The sequence below is a fragment of the Calliopsis andreniformis genome, chromosome 1 (assembly GCF_051401765.1).
Source record: "Calliopsis andreniformis isolate RMS-2024a chromosome 1, iyCalAndr_principal, whole genome shotgun sequence".
In the NCBI taxonomy this organism is placed as follows: Eukaryota; Metazoa; Arthropoda; class Insecta; order Hymenoptera; family Andrenidae; genus Calliopsis; species Calliopsis andreniformis.
This window is the reverse complement of record NC_135062.1, coordinates 15,504,156-15,522,699: the sequence shown is the minus strand read 5'-3', so window position 1 is coordinate 15,522,699 and position 18,544 is coordinate 15,504,156. Positions and strand designations below refer to the sequence as shown.

Sequence of the window (18,544 nt, the reverse complement as noted above, 5' to 3'; positions counted from 1 at the left end):
TAATATGTAAGAATGAAAATACTTTTGCGACGAAACACGTCACGTTTTTCAAGAACGATTGCTCATTGTCAGTCACGCTGAGGAAAACAAAAGTAGACGATGATGACGAACGAGCAGCTCCGATTCGACTGTCGCGTACGATTTCGTAAAACGTGCTCGTTCAAATGTACAACTCGATATCAACTAACCCGGACTGCGCTTCCTCTCCTCGTATCCTGGCTGACGCGATATATTCTCTCGTCGCCTATCAGGGAATGCCAGTGATCTGTGCGAGCCTGGCTGAACCGTATACAAACGTGAGTAATGCGAGTTATTGTGCCGAAGGAGACAGTCATACGCGGCCTGATAATGATTACAAATGTGTGACGCTTTTAATAGCAAATATAAATCACTGTGGAGAGAGAAGCGTTGCGACACGAGTGGAAAACGTGTGGAAAATTAAACAGCGGTGACGAGTTTGTGTTCGTCCAAAGCGAAAGCGTTCCTCCTTTGAGTCCTTACTGTCGTACCCAGATAATTGTTAGCTCTTTGGGATTAATTAGTTAGTCCCTTCGTGCCCATCGATTAAAATAATCCAGCTTAACTGTACTTTAATCAGTTTGGAACAGTAGACACGAAGAGATCGAATGTAACAGAGAGAGTGTTCTGCATTCGTAAAGTTCTGGTAAATTATTATCATTGATGAATCTATACTCATGTATGATTACAACTGCAAAATACTTTCCCTTCGTAATGCACAGTATTAAGTTAGGTACAGCTGAAGCGACAACAAAGCTGCTTAAACATCGATGTTATTGGTACTGTTAACAATTAATGTACACACTGCATATAGCGGGAGATGGGGCAAAGAACGACAGTCTTTACCTTAAACTTGTCAATCAGTATCTGGTTGATGAGCTCGGACTGGGGCCGTGATTTGTCGGCGACTCGCCTGCGAAGAGCTGGCGGGCTGTCCGTCTCGTCTTGGACATCCGTGTCGTGGGACTCGGAGCTATCACCACCCCCCATCATTCCACCACCACTGCCCCCAGTCAATGCTCCACCAGATACCATCTATATCGTTTATACAATTCATTTCATTATTCGCACTTTTTCCGTAGCGTCCTTCAACTAACGCGATGCTTTGTAAGAAGACTGTTGCTAGGGGTACGGTTCTAGTAACCTTTAATCGATACTGTGTCTTGACGATCAAGCGATAAATAATTGAAAAAGTCTCTGTAGTACCCTCCGATTAATCGTGAACTTATCATTCGCTTACCTCGATTTGTATCCCACTGTCTCCGCTGTTGCACTTCGCATTTCTGGCAGCCTTGCTGCCCTTTTTCCTCTCCTTGCTACTCCTCCACACAAGAGGACCGAATCTACGTCAATAAAAGTTTCCATTAATATCACAGTTACATCAATTTTTGTATGGAAGGAATTGAAATAATGGATATTCCTGCGACCTACCGAAATTTTTGGTCGTTGCTTGTATCCTCCTTGTGCTGAGTGGTCTGCTCGGCGACAATCCGAGGCTCCCGTTCCTCCTCTTCGTCTAGAGGGCCAGACCCGTCGTTATCATCCACAGGACATTCGCTCTCGTTGCTCTCCTTGCTACCTTTCTTGTGGAACCTCAAGGAGAAGCTCTTCCTGAATTTCTGCAGAACGCTCTCCTGTTGGCTCTGCGTGCTCGAGCGAGCAGAATTCTGGGCCCCGGAAGTGGCCACGATACTGCCACTCAAGTTGGAGGGCTGTTCTTGGAGCCGCGAATGGGAGACCAAAGGAATCGTCGCTTCCGCCAGAGGATGCTCAGTTGTTACGTGACCAGTTGACCCCTCGTCTTCTTCGTCTCCCGACCACTGTCGACTGTTCAAACAATCCAGTAACACGTTATCGTCGATACGTTACACCGTTCCAGTAGCTACTACCATTAGTTTTATCTTTCAGAACAAGAAAGAAGGTCCAGGCAAGGAATCTTTTTACAAAGCCTTGGGTTTTTTAGGGTTCAAGGGTACCTTGACTTTTTAATAGTGAACTCGTGTAGTCTGTGTTTACTATACATTAGAGATACTCGGTTTGAACAAACTTGGCGATAAGATATGCTCGATATGGAGGTGTTTTCTGGACTACTTCAAGTTTCAAGTTATCTTAGAGTCTCATCAAAGCCACAGATGCCTCGCCGTAAAATTGATACGTTGATCGTGATGGCACGATTCGGGTCGGCTGGATGCAATTTACGCAGAAGTGCAGCAGCTGACAAGATGACTGTTCGAAGCTGCATAACGGAAACGACGCCGTCACGGAACGGCCTCTGGTCGTCATTTTCAAGACGGAAATCCGCGGTTTCTGCGCGAATATTTCGAAAGTGCTGGTGTTCGATTACGATTTCTCGAGTTGAGAGCGTGTATCATATTCCATGAAGTTGGTTCCTAATTTAGGGTATGGTAAATTATATGATAATTAAAACCTGGCAGTTCTATTTTGGTCAAATTTGCATTTTGCAAAAAGTTTATGTAGAACAATTTGGCTGAAAGAGAATATTAAAAAACCTATTTATTGCTAAATAATTATAAATATGGACATATGATTTTGTTCAGATAATTGTCTTTTTTTAATAGACCACCTTGTATACTTGTCTACGATATTTGCATTTTCCCACATTTTATCGCACTCCTAACAGTATAATAACTACTTCAGGTTAATTAATATAGTTTTTGCTATTCCCGCGTTAACAGTGCTGTGCAACAATACTTTTTACCTCGGAAATGCGAGCATGGTAAGCTAACGAGCGTTAATGAGAGCACAGATGTTACGATTTTTCATTTTTCTGACAATGCTTTTTATGTATTCGCTTTTACCGCGTTAGAATGCGAGATTAATGGATAAACATTGCGCAGCGTCACGTACCACATCATGGAGAAGATTCTGATCGATTTTTTCTCCTGTAAAATAATGTTTATCCAGCTTTCTTTATTTCTTCTTCAAATAACATTTTAAGCTTCTGTCTTGGGGCACTTTCTCTTCTACTTTTCTTCCTAATCCTTGTATTTCTTGAAATTCTTCACGAACAACACGTAGGCACATAATGTAAAAGCATTTTATAGTTTAACGAAACGCACAATATACACCATAAAATTAACAACTTGAATCCTGTTGAAGTAGACAGAAGAATTGAATTAAAATCGTTTAGCAGGGAGCAGAAACTGCGTTTCGTTCACGTGTATCGGTCGATTCAACGCACAGAGGTCCTCGAAATTCTCATGAGCACGAAGAACCACTTGCAACCACTTTTAGGCAGGAAATGCGTCGAGTGACGGTCTGCAGGCGACTGAAACCTCCGGACGACACACTAAACCACCTTCGTGTGTGCGTGACAGTGTGTCTGTGGTGCTCGTAGGCCTACACGATTCTTGGCACACGATATTCATGGAAACCCCGCCGCACACTACATTTTACTCCACTATAAAAGTCTGCCGCCTGTGCACCCTGCTCAGGGAAAGAACCGTCACTTGTTGAGCCAAGGAAACGGTCATGTGTACGCATATTTTCATTTGTAATTATCCTTGCCTCGCATTACTCTGGAACCGTGGTACGTTCTTAGAAACTTCCGCGTAGAAGGTGTTACATTTTTAATCACGACTGGGGTCAAAAGACGCCTCGCTCAAAGGAGTAGGCGATGCGCTAGGTCTTCTGTTTCAAGGCATAGATATATCCATGTTGCACAGGCCGACGCTGCTTTTCGCTAACAGAGGGAGGCGTGCGAAAAGCCAAAGGGGCACTCTCAAAAATAAGAAAATCGCTCGGAACCACTCTGGCACAGGAAGTGCATTGAACGACGAGCTGCGGGCGACTGAAGGCTCCGCCGGCCACACAAACCCACGCCGCTCGCGTGTGTTTCGCGTGTATTGGTGCGTGCGGGGTTTGTGTGCCAGTGCACCTCGTGAACTCTTCCGAGAACAGATTTCAAGGGTCGCTTCAGGTATAAACGGACGAGCCGAGGGTTGAATGTGCCCCTCTCCCTTCGCTCCCTTCCTTTTTTTTCACTTGCTCCGTTTCTTTTCGTCGGCCATCTCACCCTCACCGCCTCCTTTTCCTTCTCAAGCTTGCTCGAGGATCGTAGGCGGGAGAGAAGCAGCCAAGGAGAGCCGTCGGCCTCCACAAAAGGTACCATTTATCCATTGTAGTGACAGTGGCCCGTTGCTCCTCTCTCGTTTCTCTTTTAATCGGCGGAATTTTTACTCTCCCTTCGTGGACGTGCTACCTTCGACTGTACAAATTTGACACGGTGCACCTATTAAGCGTTTCGTCCTTCTTGGTAATCTCTGTCAGTTACCACGATCCTTTTGTTCCTTGCTGGTTTACTTCTCCCTATCTTTCTCGCATCGAGGATCTACTGATCTAGATTTATAGGTATATAGATGGATTTTAGATCTTTGGTGTTAATTTGTACCAATTTATTCATTTCTATTAACCTGTAGCACCTAAGCTATTCTGTAAATGCGAAACGGTGATATGTTTTTCCATGAAGATACAGTAACTTGTACCCAGAGATTCCCAGAACTAGTCCTTGGACTAGCCCCTGGACAGACCCTAGACATTGATGCAATTAGGATCTTCGTTCTCAGAGATGTACCTGTGACTAGAATATCTCTAAACTGTCAGCTATTTCTCAGAAAATGTATAATACAATATCTTCAAATCGCTTCAATAAGACTCAAAGCTGAATGTACGAAATGCCCTCGAGCACTGCGAAAATATTTTTCGCCGAGACATTTTACCCAGAATTCTTTAATTTTAGAAGAGGGTTTGGTAAAAGGAAACTTCATAATGCTTCTACGCTATGATGGAAAGTAGGAAGTTTCTTCAGTCGCGACGGGACAGTCAAAGGGTAAAGTTTCCCTCTTGAATGGGTCGCGAGATGCTCCAGGGTCGTAGCAGAGATAAGGAAATAAGAAATATTAAAAGATGACACTCCTCAATCGTCGATTTTTTCTGAATTTAATTACAAAATAATCTCGAGCTGAGGACTGAATTTCAGGATGAACGGAATTCCCGTGAAAAGGCTTCGAAACGAAATTAATCGGTCCAGAGCAGACGATTTAAGGGAGAATTAGTGTTCGAAAGGAGAATTCAAATTCCGTGAAAGTAATTGCTTGAATGCTTGAACCTGAAGAAGCTGATTTACATTCACGTTGAAGCTCCGTCGACGTTGTGGAACTTTTAATTGGATTCTGCCGTGGAACAACGCTTTTTTCTGGATCCACTCTCTTGGATCCAAGGGGTTCGAACACGAAACACTCGTACACGGCGGAGGGAAGTTGGCGGTGTTAAACGGAGCGAAAGTGGAAGTGAAACGGTTCGACTGGCGAGTCAAGAAAGGGGAACTTACCATTTCCTGAGACTTCAAATTAGAATAATGCCTCGCTACGCCTCATTGTTGGGACCGCCGAGTTCCGAAGTGTTTCGAGGCGGAGGAAATTAACGTCCCACTAAGTCGTCACGAACTCGATGAAACTAGGACCGAATTTCGAGAAGAGTCCGCAAGCGTCTTTTAATATATGTGTTCTGTGTTTGAAAAATATATGCGATACTAAAAATTGATATCTCAAGAATCAATTACCCTAGAGCCCAGGGAAAATGCTTCCGAGCAATTGAGCGCAAAGCGTAAGTAGTAGGTGTCTTATGAAACGAGACATTTTCACGAGGGACATTTTAGAAGGGAGCAAAAAGGAAAGGACTTTAAAGCTAAAGAAGATGTCCCGAGAGATCCCCCATTCATGTTGCAATTAGTGCACGACAGGGTGAATGCTCTTCCAGGTGCAAGGTCGATGGAACCGTAGCAGGTTATACGAAACAAAGTCTCTATTCTTGTCTCGGTGAACAACCCTGGCTACGAGGTACCAAAGGGATCAAGAAGTCATGCTGCAAAGCTGGAGAGCAGGAGCAAGCACTTCAAACGAACCTGGCCGCGATCAGCTGGGAACCTTTGATCTATTCTCTGCTCTTCGATGAGCCGCTTTTTAAAAAATTATTTTCGGATGCTGCTGCTGTCATTTTCATCATGCTATCGATAATCTCGCAAAGTGAGACTAATATTTTTGACGAGCGCAGGTCTTTGTGCTTGTGAAATTTCAAATGATGGTTTTTTAATAGCAGGACGAAATTGTTAAACATTTTTTTGAAGCCTCTATAATATTATATATTTTCCTGACTTGAAATTATGAAAACTTTTAAAATAAAAGTAGAAAAAATCTATATTTATCGCGTTTGTCTCGTGCGAGAGGAACCAACTGCCTTCCTTCAATATTTACCTGTACAATATTTTTGTCTGGAGCAAACACAGCTCCCTGAAATAAGGAAATCTCCACATATAGCTCACGACGCATGGAAAGGGCAGGTTTCATAACTTATCTTGCCCACCCCAGGTGTTTGCACGAGACAAGATGACGGTGAACGAAAGAAGACAAACGCACCCCGAAGAAATCCGAAACACTGGCCTCTGCAGCGACGGCTGCCACTTCTTCCAATATATCTCGCGCAAAATTTTATACGCTTATCATATTTTTTCGGAACATCGTCCATTTATCTTCCGCCTTAATATAATTTCGCAAAAAATTCTTGACACTGATGGGGCTCAGGAGACGCGACAATTTTAGGAAGGAAGACACTCTGAAGGACAGAATAAATGAGACGAGAGGAAGTTCGAGCAAGCTGGGCAGGGAGGATTTTCCACGCGACCCGAGGCGTCGATAAAATCACTCTAGCGTGATGTTCGCTAGGGTCTCAATGAATTATAAGGTTCATTCAAAAATAACTCACCTTTCCACTTCACGATCCAAGAGCGCCGGCGTGCTCGACGCTTTGATACGCCTCTGCGCCTTGCTCAGCCCAGGAATTCGTCTTCTCTCTTTTCCCGCGTACGCGCTCGAGCGTTGATCGTGCAGCGGCTGCAACGGAAACATAATCGGAATTATATTACACGTCGTCATGGTATAATTGCGCGAAGCCCCGATCAAAATACTAGATGCAATAACCCGTTGATAACCTCACGCGGGAAAGCAGCGGGCTCGTCGATCTTTCCCATGATTCGCCACGCACGAATGCTCCCGATCGCTCCCTATCTAGACACGCTTATCGAAAGGAGTCTGTAACAGCTGAATATTCGATTCAGTATCTCGTTAGCGAATTATTTCATAAGTGGGACGCCGTCTAGCCCCGACATTAGTCTCGACTTCGGTACAGCGATCCCATTTACGTTTCAGCTTCGATGTTTCTTGTTCGTGGGCACGATCAACAATAAAACGTGCCTCGTAGCAAACCAGTTGCACGTTATTGCATCTTTATGATGCTATAAGGATGCTGCTACTTCAACACCTTTGATGGAATAATTGTTTTATCGTGAACAGAGAGTAATTAAGATAGGGGAAGCTGCATGGTTAGGGAAGTTGCTAAAATTCATGCTGCGTTCTACGTAGAATAATTTGTAAATTAATTAGTTCGACGCCTACAAGCAGCCCGCCTACGCTCACCCACCCAGACTCCTATTCGATACTAACTCATTCACAAGTACACCCACATTTTCATGCTTCTACACACCTGTGCTTCCTAGCTCTAGTCTAGCTACTTTTATCCTCTTTAATATTAATCGTACGTTGCTCCTCGAATATTCCATATCTTAGTAAAGTATTATAGCTGGAAGTATTGCATTATTCATCATGGGAAGTGGTAAAAAACTGACTTCCGACACGGAACGTTTTATTAGGTTGTTAGGATAGCCTGTAGAGTGTCGTGTGTGGAACTTTTTTCGTGCTCGTCCTCAGTTTTAAGGAACGAAGCAGTTTAATGAAATTGAAGATTTCACCCGAGCTGTAAGTTAATAATAATGAAAGCGAAGCTAATTGCGTCGAGCTGCTCGATGTATCGTGGTAACTTGTGGATTGCCAAGAGTCACGATTGAAAATTTGTGGCTTCCAATCATTTGTGGTGGTTCTTGGCCACGGTGACAGTTACCGCTCGGAAATGAAAGGGGTGCGAATGGCGCAGTGCCACAAAAGCTGATTATATCTGCGACCTTCTTCTCGGCTGCTGTGACGGTTTGCTAATTAAGACCAGGTCGTTTCAACGATGCTTCGCGCGCAGTGTTTTAATGTTTTAATAAAACGCACGTCGATCTGTACTTGTGAACGTTTTACTTAATTATTACTCCGGAGAGGGAATATGGAAAAAATGATCCAATTATCATTAAAATATTGTTCATCCGTTTTAAGGACACTCGTTTCTTCGGGCCACTTCTCTGGTTTCGTGAGACCATCGCGAGCAAATCAGAGCCTTTGAAGAAAAATGTAATTACAATATTAAGAAGAGAAATGCGTGTCACGAAATTTATATGTAGACCGACCGTCTTCTTATCCAACAGAGCTTCAATCATCGTGCAGAATTCTTATTCTAAACGATGGTTACGTTTCAGTATCACGTGTCTTGCCACTAGTCCTCAAAATAGAATCAGGGTAAAGGGGGTTAGTTCCACCCCTCAAGTTGGAATTCACGTAACTGAATAAAGCTTGAAAGTTTCATCGGAACTTGTTTTTATGGATCTTCTTCCTGACGATTCACGAAACACCAGGCACGTAGGAAGTATAGTGGAGATTTCTCGAGAAAGCTGAGGGAGCTCAGAGAAGCCCTAGGAGAGAGGAACACGCGAAAACACTAGAGGAACACTAAACGGAAGTCGAATCGAACAAGACAGCTATTTATAATTAAGGAAGGAAGCAACGGCATCGAGACATTTCAGCTGAATTCCTGTGAACAGAGTAACGCGGACAATGCTCGTCCTCGAGGAGTCAAGTGACTTCTCGACCTCCCTTTGGAGACACCTCTGGGTACAGAAACGTGGTCCGAGCTCGTCTTAAAAACCGGAAGTTGGATATACTGTCGATCAATATTCTGTTACTTCGATATATTCGCATGGACCCTGAGAACTTCGCCACATGGAACGATTGGACGGATGTATTTCATTGCAAAATCTATTTCAGTTGAAACATCGTGTCGTAATGGACACGTTGTGGCAAGGAAGTAATAAGAGCGACAGGAACATGAAACCTGCACTGCGTTCTTTCATTTACAAGCTTTCAGGATTTAGTCTACATCCAAGAGCATTATTCATAATATTTTTTAATTTCGTTTGTTTTTTCTTCGAGCAAGTGGTTTTTATTCTCAAGCACCGAAAAGACAATTGAAAGTATCATAAATGGTAGAGGAAAAGTTTCGATCTACAATAGGGCAGCGTGTTCGGGCTTGGCAGAATTTTTGAGTCACGTTAAACCTTAATTAACAGCGCTCTGAGAGCATTTGCATGTACCTGGCAGAGGCTGTAACCTACATAGACTTCGGTCCTAACATTCTCAAAGCACAGATAATTCCAGGCTGTGTCGAGGTCACCACCGAATTATTCATCCATACGATTTCGATGCCTTGGAATGATTCGTAGGAACCCCGATCTCAAATTGATTACATATTCAGTTAATTTATCCCACTGGAAGTAATTCTGATTTAATGATTGGATATACCAAACGAATCGATACGGGCTTATTTATGGCTCTGTACAGAATCGGGCGACCGTGCAACACGATCGCTCTAAATGGCTCTCATTTGTGGCTCGCAAAAAGGTGCAACCTTTTCGCGGGATTCGATGGAATGTAACAGTCTTGTGAAAGGAAAAATTGCGGGGGTGAAAGAAATTTTCAAAGGTTAATTACTACTGGGACGCGAGGAAAATGAGAATCGTGGGAACGCGAGTTTATTAAATGGTCAGATGAAAAACGTCTATTATCGATTGAAACGCTTAATGAAAAGTTATGTAGCAATCGACCCACAGTTAATCAACAACTTCGTTTATCGAGATCGATCAAGAGAGCTGACGATAATTGTCAACGCTAATGCTTAAGTATCAATCAAGAAGTCACGAAATTATTTCCAAGGATGGACGCCAGACATTCGATTCGCTAGACAACCGACTTGTAATTTCCTCCTCGGAAGTGGTGGATGATAGAATGGTTGAATGAATGATGGTCGACGCCTCAGACGTCTCAGCCCCGAACTCACGCCGATGCACATGCACCGTGCTTGCACGTGAATGAGTGCATTAATTACAATCAAACGTTTTAATAGTCCGACTTAATATCTTTTCAATTTTCCTCGTCCACTTGTCCTACAGTTTGACCGACTGTCTAACTCCTGGGTTTTCTATATAGATAATGCGTCTAACTACTTTTTAATTAAAAAGGTAACGCTGAAATTAATTGCGGATATACTCACGTAGAGTACACAGTACTGTTTCTATATTTTAGAGTAATTGCTGTTGGCTTGGAAATAATCTACGCTCGAATGGGTAAAAGACTGAAACCGATATTTCAGAAGGAAAACCGGAAGAGAGAATTTCATCAGCGCCTTCAATTACACTCGACTTCTAATTGGAGCGTGTTAATATATCGATTGCATTATTGCGTTCGACTGTACGTATGCACCGTATGGTAGCTGACAACGACCTACATGCATCATTCACAGTGACGACAGTCCACGCCAGTTCGTTAACATTACCGGTAACAATGCCACACCAAATTGACTATATCTCCCACGTTTGTGCGCAGGTTACTGTCACCAGGGGCAAGCATTTATTTGACAATTAGACGTAACCGAGGCCAGGGGTATTACAAATCGTATTGTGAATACCGCGATTATCTTAACGAGAGTAATTCCAAGCATTTTGTTGTATCCTCTGCTACGCGATAATTCTACGATTCTCTGCTCCATTCATTTTCTGCCTTTTGTCTCCTCACAGACTCTGAAACCGCGAATAACCTTCACAGGGTTCCTTAGGGCATAAGCTGATAGCTAAACTGGTACATGAGTAACGAATTCGAAAACACTGGAGCACATAATGCGCTGATGAGACATCTCCTGTTGCTCATAACCCTCAAAGTCCCTCCAATCACGCGACTCGCCCCTATAAATCACTCCTCAGAGTGGAGCCAGCCCTCTTCTACTCCATCCACTTCATCCAGCGCATCCATCAATAAAATATCGAAGATATCGCGTTCTCTTTTTAACCTCTCACCTTTCTCCCTCCCCAACAATTTACTGATCGTTCCATCGGCGGAAACCTATAGGTCACAGCCCCCTTCCCCTGACCGTCCCAAATAACATCTTGAAAAGGTATCGATCATAGTCGCGCGCGTGACGGATTGTTCCAGAAAACGGGCGAGTCTCTTGTTAAAGCAGCGCCACGATGTCGCATTACGCCGTTTTAGGGTCCATTATACTCCCATCCAGTGACACGTCCGCCGAAAGGAATCACGAGCGTCGCCAGAGGAACAGGAGACTCGGTTCCTCGATCCGAGAATCTGTCGCAGGATGTTTCCACCTCGGATTCTTCGGGTCTGCGGGGACACGAGCCGATCGAGATCGAGATCCAAGGTATTCGCGGTCCGTGCTTTTCGAAGCATCGACGTGAACGGCGCATTCCAGGGTCGTGCCGTGAGATCGTGGAATTCCCCGCGGCGATGCAAATCTTAGATACGTTATCGTGCCTTCGAGACGTGACTTCCCGCAGGAGCATCGACAAACGTGTCTGTGACCTCCCACGCAGTCCTGTCTCTCTCCCCTCGGGGATTATCGTAATTCGAGGCGATTACGTGTTAGGTGTGAGGTACAGAAGCTACCCTGACGACTTTATTACGAGCATTGAATGAAGATCTGTGGTTCAGTTTTCGGTGGATGAGCGAGAATAAGAGACGACTGGTGCTTGGGGATTATTGAGAAAAAAGCACCTTGCTTGGCGCACCAGTAATTGACGACTTAATTGCGCGTTCAGTAACGATCTATTACTCGATTGGTTAATCCGATTTCAAGGCCGACCTTTCGGAGGACTCTGAAGACAAACTGGTCGTGTGGAGGGGACACTTTAATTGAATGTCTTAATTGGGGCAGGTCTGAGCAGGAACTGTTTCAGGTAACAAATTCACTTTTATAAGGTATTTAACTTGCGTAATGAGGGATATGAAAATTGGTTTCCCTGGGGTGGCACAAGTCTTCGTCGAGAATTAGCGTCAGAATACAGTGTGCTCTTTTAAGGATGGCATGCAAGACTTCATGGGTGAAAAATTGTTGCTAAATAGGACGAAAGTATAATAGTGGGGGCCGTGTGTCTCCAAAGTTCCTTGCTGAAACTTGGAAACCGGAGATTTAGCAGCGTCGCTTGGGGTCAGCTTAATTAAACCGGAGGAATGTTTTATTCAACCAAGTGTCGTATTGTTGCAAGTTCGCGGATTTATCTGCGCCGGCTGTACGCGCGCCACAAACAGAGCAGTTTCTCGCGGCAATTAATCACGTCGGTCGTGATATTAATTAGGATCGTTATGCGTTCAAGTCCCAGGCTCCCTCCGATTAATTAATGGAATTCGGTTTGCGACTCGAGTAGCTGCGAATTTCGCGATAGAAATCACCGACTGGAGGCGACCCAAGACTGTTGATTTTATGTCAGTCTTGTTTCACTTTTACCGATTGTCGACTCTTCACGCAAGCAGAATTTGCTAAGCCGCTGCTATAAAGATAGGAGACGTTCGTGCTCCAATTCACGAAATAATTCCTGACGCATGAGGGTGAGTGTATAACCAAAGACAAAAGGTATTGTTTCTTCGTTGAAAATGGCACAGAAAATCAATGATAACTGCAATGGAATCGGCAAGTGCTTAGAAACGCTTTATCGATCGAGCCAAGATATAAGGTGACTAAAAAGTTCAAGGAAACCGCTCGGAACTTCCCCTGAGAACGAAAGTTGCTGGAGCTGGTGGATCGGTCACGAAACTTTGGAAAGGGAGACCCAGGAAGCCTTGAAATGTGTTCAACATTTAAAACCACTCTTCTTCGTGTGATGGGCAATTGTTCCGCTAACTTAAATAACGATAAAACTGACTAGCAACTTTAACCCTAAAAACCAAGTGTACCACTTTATTTATAGTTTTAGAAACCTAATTAAAATGTAGTATCCAAGTTAATATTCTTTTCTTAGTCTATCATTCTCAGAGGATCACCGACAACGCGATCGTTTCAAGTAGATACGAGAAACCAGCGTAATTGAGTGATCAGGAGCATAAATAAAAAGAAGATCCGTTTCCGGGAGGGATTGAAATACTCACGGAAACAGGAGCTGTATGAGGCGTGGCTGCTTCCTGTATGTGGTGACGTCGACTGGGACTGGGGCTCGACCTTTGAGAACTCTGTCCATGTTGCCAGGAGCCTCCCTTATTATGGCTGGAATCAAATTAAACGAGTCGATTATTAAAGTTCACTTTCACCTATTATTGATTATACTACTGACAAATATGTTCATTGAACAAGTTTACCGCTAACAACGCTTTGAACATTCTGCGTAGTCATTGGCAGAGATACCATTTAAAGTGGGTGCATGTGGAACTAAAACTCTATTCATTTAGAAATAGTTTGTAGGTTGAAAGAGAACAGCTCGAGACTGATATTACCTAGTTAAAATAAATCCGTAGGCTTTACTTATTCACGTTTATACGAAGACCTTTGATAGGGTCATGAAGCGGAACAGTGACTTTCACGTTAAGAAGAAGAAAAATGACGCTGCTATGCGATTAAATCTCGCCATATATTATTGCAGGGCTAGACTTGTCATCGTGGCTAGGTAATAGAACAGAGTAATAAATTACTCCAGGGTCGAGGATCTTCGAACGTGATTTACACGTCCGTTCATCGATAATCGTCCTATGGAGATGTCGATATATTACACGAGACAATGATCTACGAAGTGATGATCTATGCCTCAGAGATCAGAAACCTTTACTAATCCCTCTGTATAAATCAAACCTGGTAACTTCGTTCTCGGAGACTCTTCGTGACATATACGGTGCGTCTCGTTTCTACCGATTGGAAAGCTTCAAGGAGAATCCAGAAATGACAAATTAACGTCACTTAATCAATTAACCCGTTGATATACCAGAGAAGGTCACCATGAAGGACTATGAAGACTCAATTATCCGAGATATAAAGTGGTCTTCAATAACCTTCATTACTACGTGTTATTTATTTATTTGTAAACAAGATAACATAATCTCTGTTGAAGAATAATAGCTCCTAGGGAAGAACAGGATATCAATTTGAAGGACGTTGATCCCGCTTGAAACAGGACATCCTATCACCCATTATTAATCTCGTCTCCAGTCTCAGACAGTAAAATTCCCAACACAGTACCTTAAAAGCCGTTCCTCCAGTTCCCCTTCATAAATTAGAAACTCGCTCGTCACCGAGCATCTTCCCTGAACGTCTCTTGCTGTCGAGTCGCAGAGAAGACACGCTTATTGTTTCTAAATAGACAAGTTTCATCCGGAGCCACTCCCAGGCCACGAGAAAGGATCTCCCAGGTTCTGTTTCGTCTTGCGATCCCGTAGAAAGTGGAATGAATCGATGAACCTCTATCTCAGGCTCGTGACCCGGCTTTCAGCCGAAGACGACTCGCCTGCCAATCAGGTTGCTCGCTCGTGGAAATTTCCCCGAAAAAATCCATATTCCTCCTGTTGAAAATCACGGTTCGACATGACACGCGAGCCGCGTGCACACAACGCGACCGAGCGCGACCATCGCTGCCTTTCGCTGCCGATGGACCGGTTCGTTTAGCGTCGCGCGTTAAGCGATTCATCGTTTATCAAGCCGCGATATCTCCGATAATGATGTACTGGGTCGCAGTGAAAGCACCGTGGGAATTCATTTGCGCTCGCGTGCGCTCGACCAGCCGGAAGTGTTTGGCGGTAAGGTCACGTCAAGGCAATAGGTAGGTCGATTAACGTCGCTAATGTCCCACAATTTTATGGGCTCTCTCAGAGGAGCGCGTAGGCAGATTTCACGTGGAAACCTTATCTCGCAAATTTTCGTCTGATCGCAGTGGTACAATTTATATCGTGTAATATAATCATTCAACTACCGTTTTACTATCATTTTACTATCGTTCAACTATTGTCCAAGTAGCTAAAAATACTTGACGTGCCATTGACACGGTCTAGATTCCAGATATTACTCATGAAAGTTCCACTGTAGGAACTTGGGACTTTCTGCTTCCCGTCGCGCGATTCGGAAATTGAGATATTGAGACACAGGCAGTGAATCACAGACATATCGCGCTGGCAACTCGCCGCGAGTTGCAGCGGATTTCTCGTGTGGTGCACGCGCTAATCCCGTCGTTATCAAGAGTTTCATAATCATCAACCGGCACGACACGCTGAGCACGGTATCGCCTCGTTTTCGTGTAGAAAGTGCAAGGAACTCGGTCAATATTTCCAAGGCTGGCGGAAATGAGACAGTTTCCGCAACTTTACGGCACACAGCTTCGAGTATTGCCTCTGGATTGATATTGGGAAAAGCTAGACGAGTGCGTTCTCATAATTATCGCTGTTTGCCATCTTGCGTTCAGCTGACAAAAATTATGGGAATAAATTTCGAAGCATTTTCATGCAATTTTTTAGGGAAATTTGATCTTCGTTGATTGGTCAGGACTTGTGATCGACAGACCTGTGTCATCGTGCAGTCAAATTCTGACAATGTCCAATTTGGACAATTCTTTGAGCAAACACCCATCCGGCACAGATGCAATTAGTTCGAACGTGCTTGCGGGAAAAAGCAATTGGATTCTCGACAATTTGTGTCCCAGGGGCCAGATTTACTTCAACAAAAAGTGCACTGATCTGAACACTTCCACGTTCCTACGCTTTGCAGCGAGTTACAAGCAATTCAGATAAATGCTGGCGAATGCAAACACACGTAGTCGAACGGTACCATGGTTTTTTCCTTGTGTTTTCATAAGAATCGCCACACTCGCAACTTTGTTTCACCGCTACGAGCCTTCTTCCGTGAAGTAGCGGAGCTCGTTAGTGCTACTGATGAACACTGCAAAACTATTTTACCGTTGGATTCGCCAAACGCGACTCATCGCTTCTTTCCTCTGGATAGAGAGGAGTAGATGAAAGTTGGAAAGTGTATACAGAAGAGCTGAAGTCTGGAGCTCTAAATTGGTCAGAAGTATTCCAAAATTACATAGGTGAATTTCTAGTATATGGATAGTATTTGGGTTAGACTTGGATTTGCCCTGGATGAGATATAAGTTATACTCGCGACAAGATAGATCTTGATAAAAATAGAATTTCTTGAAAATATCATTCCACCAATGCTATGATTTTGGAGCCTCCACCTCTACTTGCCCTTTTTTAGTAATATTTTACGGTGCACCACGGATAAATTTACACTCCAGTGCAAATAAATAAGCGTATTTATCGTCCCAAGTTCACGTGGGTGTGCTGTTACAAACCAGAAGAACCGGTAGTAAAATCTTATCGGTTTCGTAACATGGCTTCCCTCATCCAGCCACGATCTGTGCCACAGGAATAGTCCATGCACATAGTTTTATTTTACTCGGTCAGAAGGTGCACTCGCGGCGACTCAAATTGTTTTAGGCCTCACGCAGGCTCGGGGACACGTAAAAACCTCTATCACCGTTACTGCATTGTGACGATAGGAATGACTGGAATGATTTATCGACCATGTCGTCGTGAAATTGGTAATTGCGAACACTGGCAGTTGTGGACTTTGCAATGCACGAGCCAGTGCTGCACACTGAATGACCTTTTTTTAAAGTAGACATCCTTTGGAGCTTTCCCTGTAAATCTTTCGTTGTCCTAGAGTCTCAGACTTAAATATCAAACAGAATTCTAACCGCACTTTCAATTAAACCGACTAAATGTTTAATTACAAAACAGAGTATGTGGTTTACATAGTACGGTGTGTACCATCGAGCTCACTTTTCCTCGCATTTTCAAGGATATCGTTTTCGTAACACAATCATTAGGGTGCAATTACGATACTTATTAATTCGTTTTTATCAGTCTTATATTGACTCGTATGGAGTGGCATACTATGGGAACTATCCTGTTAAGAAATACCTTTGACGTAATGCGCGGGTATTTAAAAATGAATTACACTTTTTCACAACTCTCTGATTCTTTTATACGTATATAATTACAGTACCTGTGGTATCCTGAAGGACCATAATGACGAAAACCTCCAGTAGATTAAGATTATGGGACAATGGAAACATGGTACAATAATGTGTCTTCTATGTTGAAGTAGAATTCGGTATAATTTTGTCCTCAGAAGTGAAATGACTTCTTACGGTCTAAGGAACACGAGTTTGCGAACCACGTCTAGGTTCTCAATCTTCCCTGACCATGTGATAACCTGATGAAGAGTGGATACGTGTCCTGTGAACCTGGATGCGTTCCCGTGAAAGTCGATACGACCCTACGCAACGAATGACCCTACTCGCTACACGGCTATTGAGTTTCAATTTATGATATCATCGTTTAATTAATATGATCCTATCCTGACGCGTCTCCTACGCTTCTCGTTGCTCACGCTCTATCGCCCCGCTGACTTCTCTTTTTTGCCCGGGCTTTGTCAACAGTTACCTGAAACTGCATTTATACCGCGTTGCATCGATCGAGGGTGTCGTGAGAGACTATTTTTTTTTCAAACTTGTCGATGTCTGTGTGCGCTTTGACAGAATCGATGGCGGAGAAAAAAAGGATTTCAGTTTGTCATTTATAGAATTTATGGCAAATGGAGTTTTCAATCTTCTGCAGGTTTTGTAACTTCAAAGCTTGTAGGTTTATTTGTTTAAAACCTGTCAAGATTAGAAATTCTGTAAAAAATTGTAGAGACTCAGGAAAAAATTAGATAAATTTGGAAATTGAATTTTCACTAGGACAAAAGTTTGAATTTACTTTCAAAACTGCATAGTGGTAAAGTAAGATGGTAACTTTTAATTTCATCTTTCAAGGTGTTATTTTCTGCAGTATGAGAAAGTCGATATTTCTTGAGCCCTTTAGGAATTTCGCATATGGCCTGCAGAAACCAGTTGCATGAAGTATGCAGGTATGCGATGCAGGGACGATGCACACCTCTTCAACTTTTAGGACGCCAACCTGTCCTGCTACAGTCCTCGTATGAAATTTGGTAGTCTCCATGTGAAACTTGAAATCACACTTACTTTCCTTACAAGTAAAATAACTCAGAACACATGTTCAGTATTTTCAGTACTTGAAAATCCTAGCCTCTCCATGGAAATCGTGCTTTAAAAAAAAAAACAGCGAGAAGATGCATCCAGATTCCGTCAAATCCACAACTTCATCGGTGCACAATTCACACGACGACAGAATAAAAGCCGAGCAATCGTGAATCGTTCGAGATGAATTTTCGCGTGTAAAGTGCAATCCTATTTGCCAATTCATATTCATGACAGGGCATTGCAATCACGCATGGTGTGCTTTCAATAATACGATTCGAGTACGAATCTATGCTCGAACAATGACACCTAACGAGTGTTCGTCGTTTTACAGCCCTTCAATCGTCCTACGGCTTCATTTATGCGTACAAATTTCCCCTTTATATGTAGAGACGAATTCCCAGAAAGTGAATTCAATGTGTATCGAATAACGCCAGT

General features: G+C 43.3%; 1 protein-coding gene across 1 annotated transcript in view; it reads right to left on the bottom strand.

Moving 5' to 3' along the window:
* Rhogef3 (Rho guanine nucleotide exchange factor 3) overlaps positions 1-18,544 on the bottom strand; it is a 76,473-nt gene that overhangs the window by 7,367 nt on the left and 50,562 nt on the right. The window contains exons 7-11 of the mRNA XM_076384558.1: positions 13,173-13,287; positions 6,799-6,926; positions 1,450-1,845; positions 1,259-1,361; positions 865-1,053 (exon numbers count right to left, since the gene is read on the bottom strand). Coding sequence (XP_076240673.1) covers positions 865-1,053; positions 1,259-1,361; positions 1,450-1,845; positions 6,799-6,926; positions 13,173-13,287 — 931 coding nt within the window. The remainder of the gene's footprint in view (positions 1-864; positions 1,054-1,258; positions 1,362-1,449; positions 1,846-6,798; positions 6,927-13,172; positions 13,288-18,544) is intronic.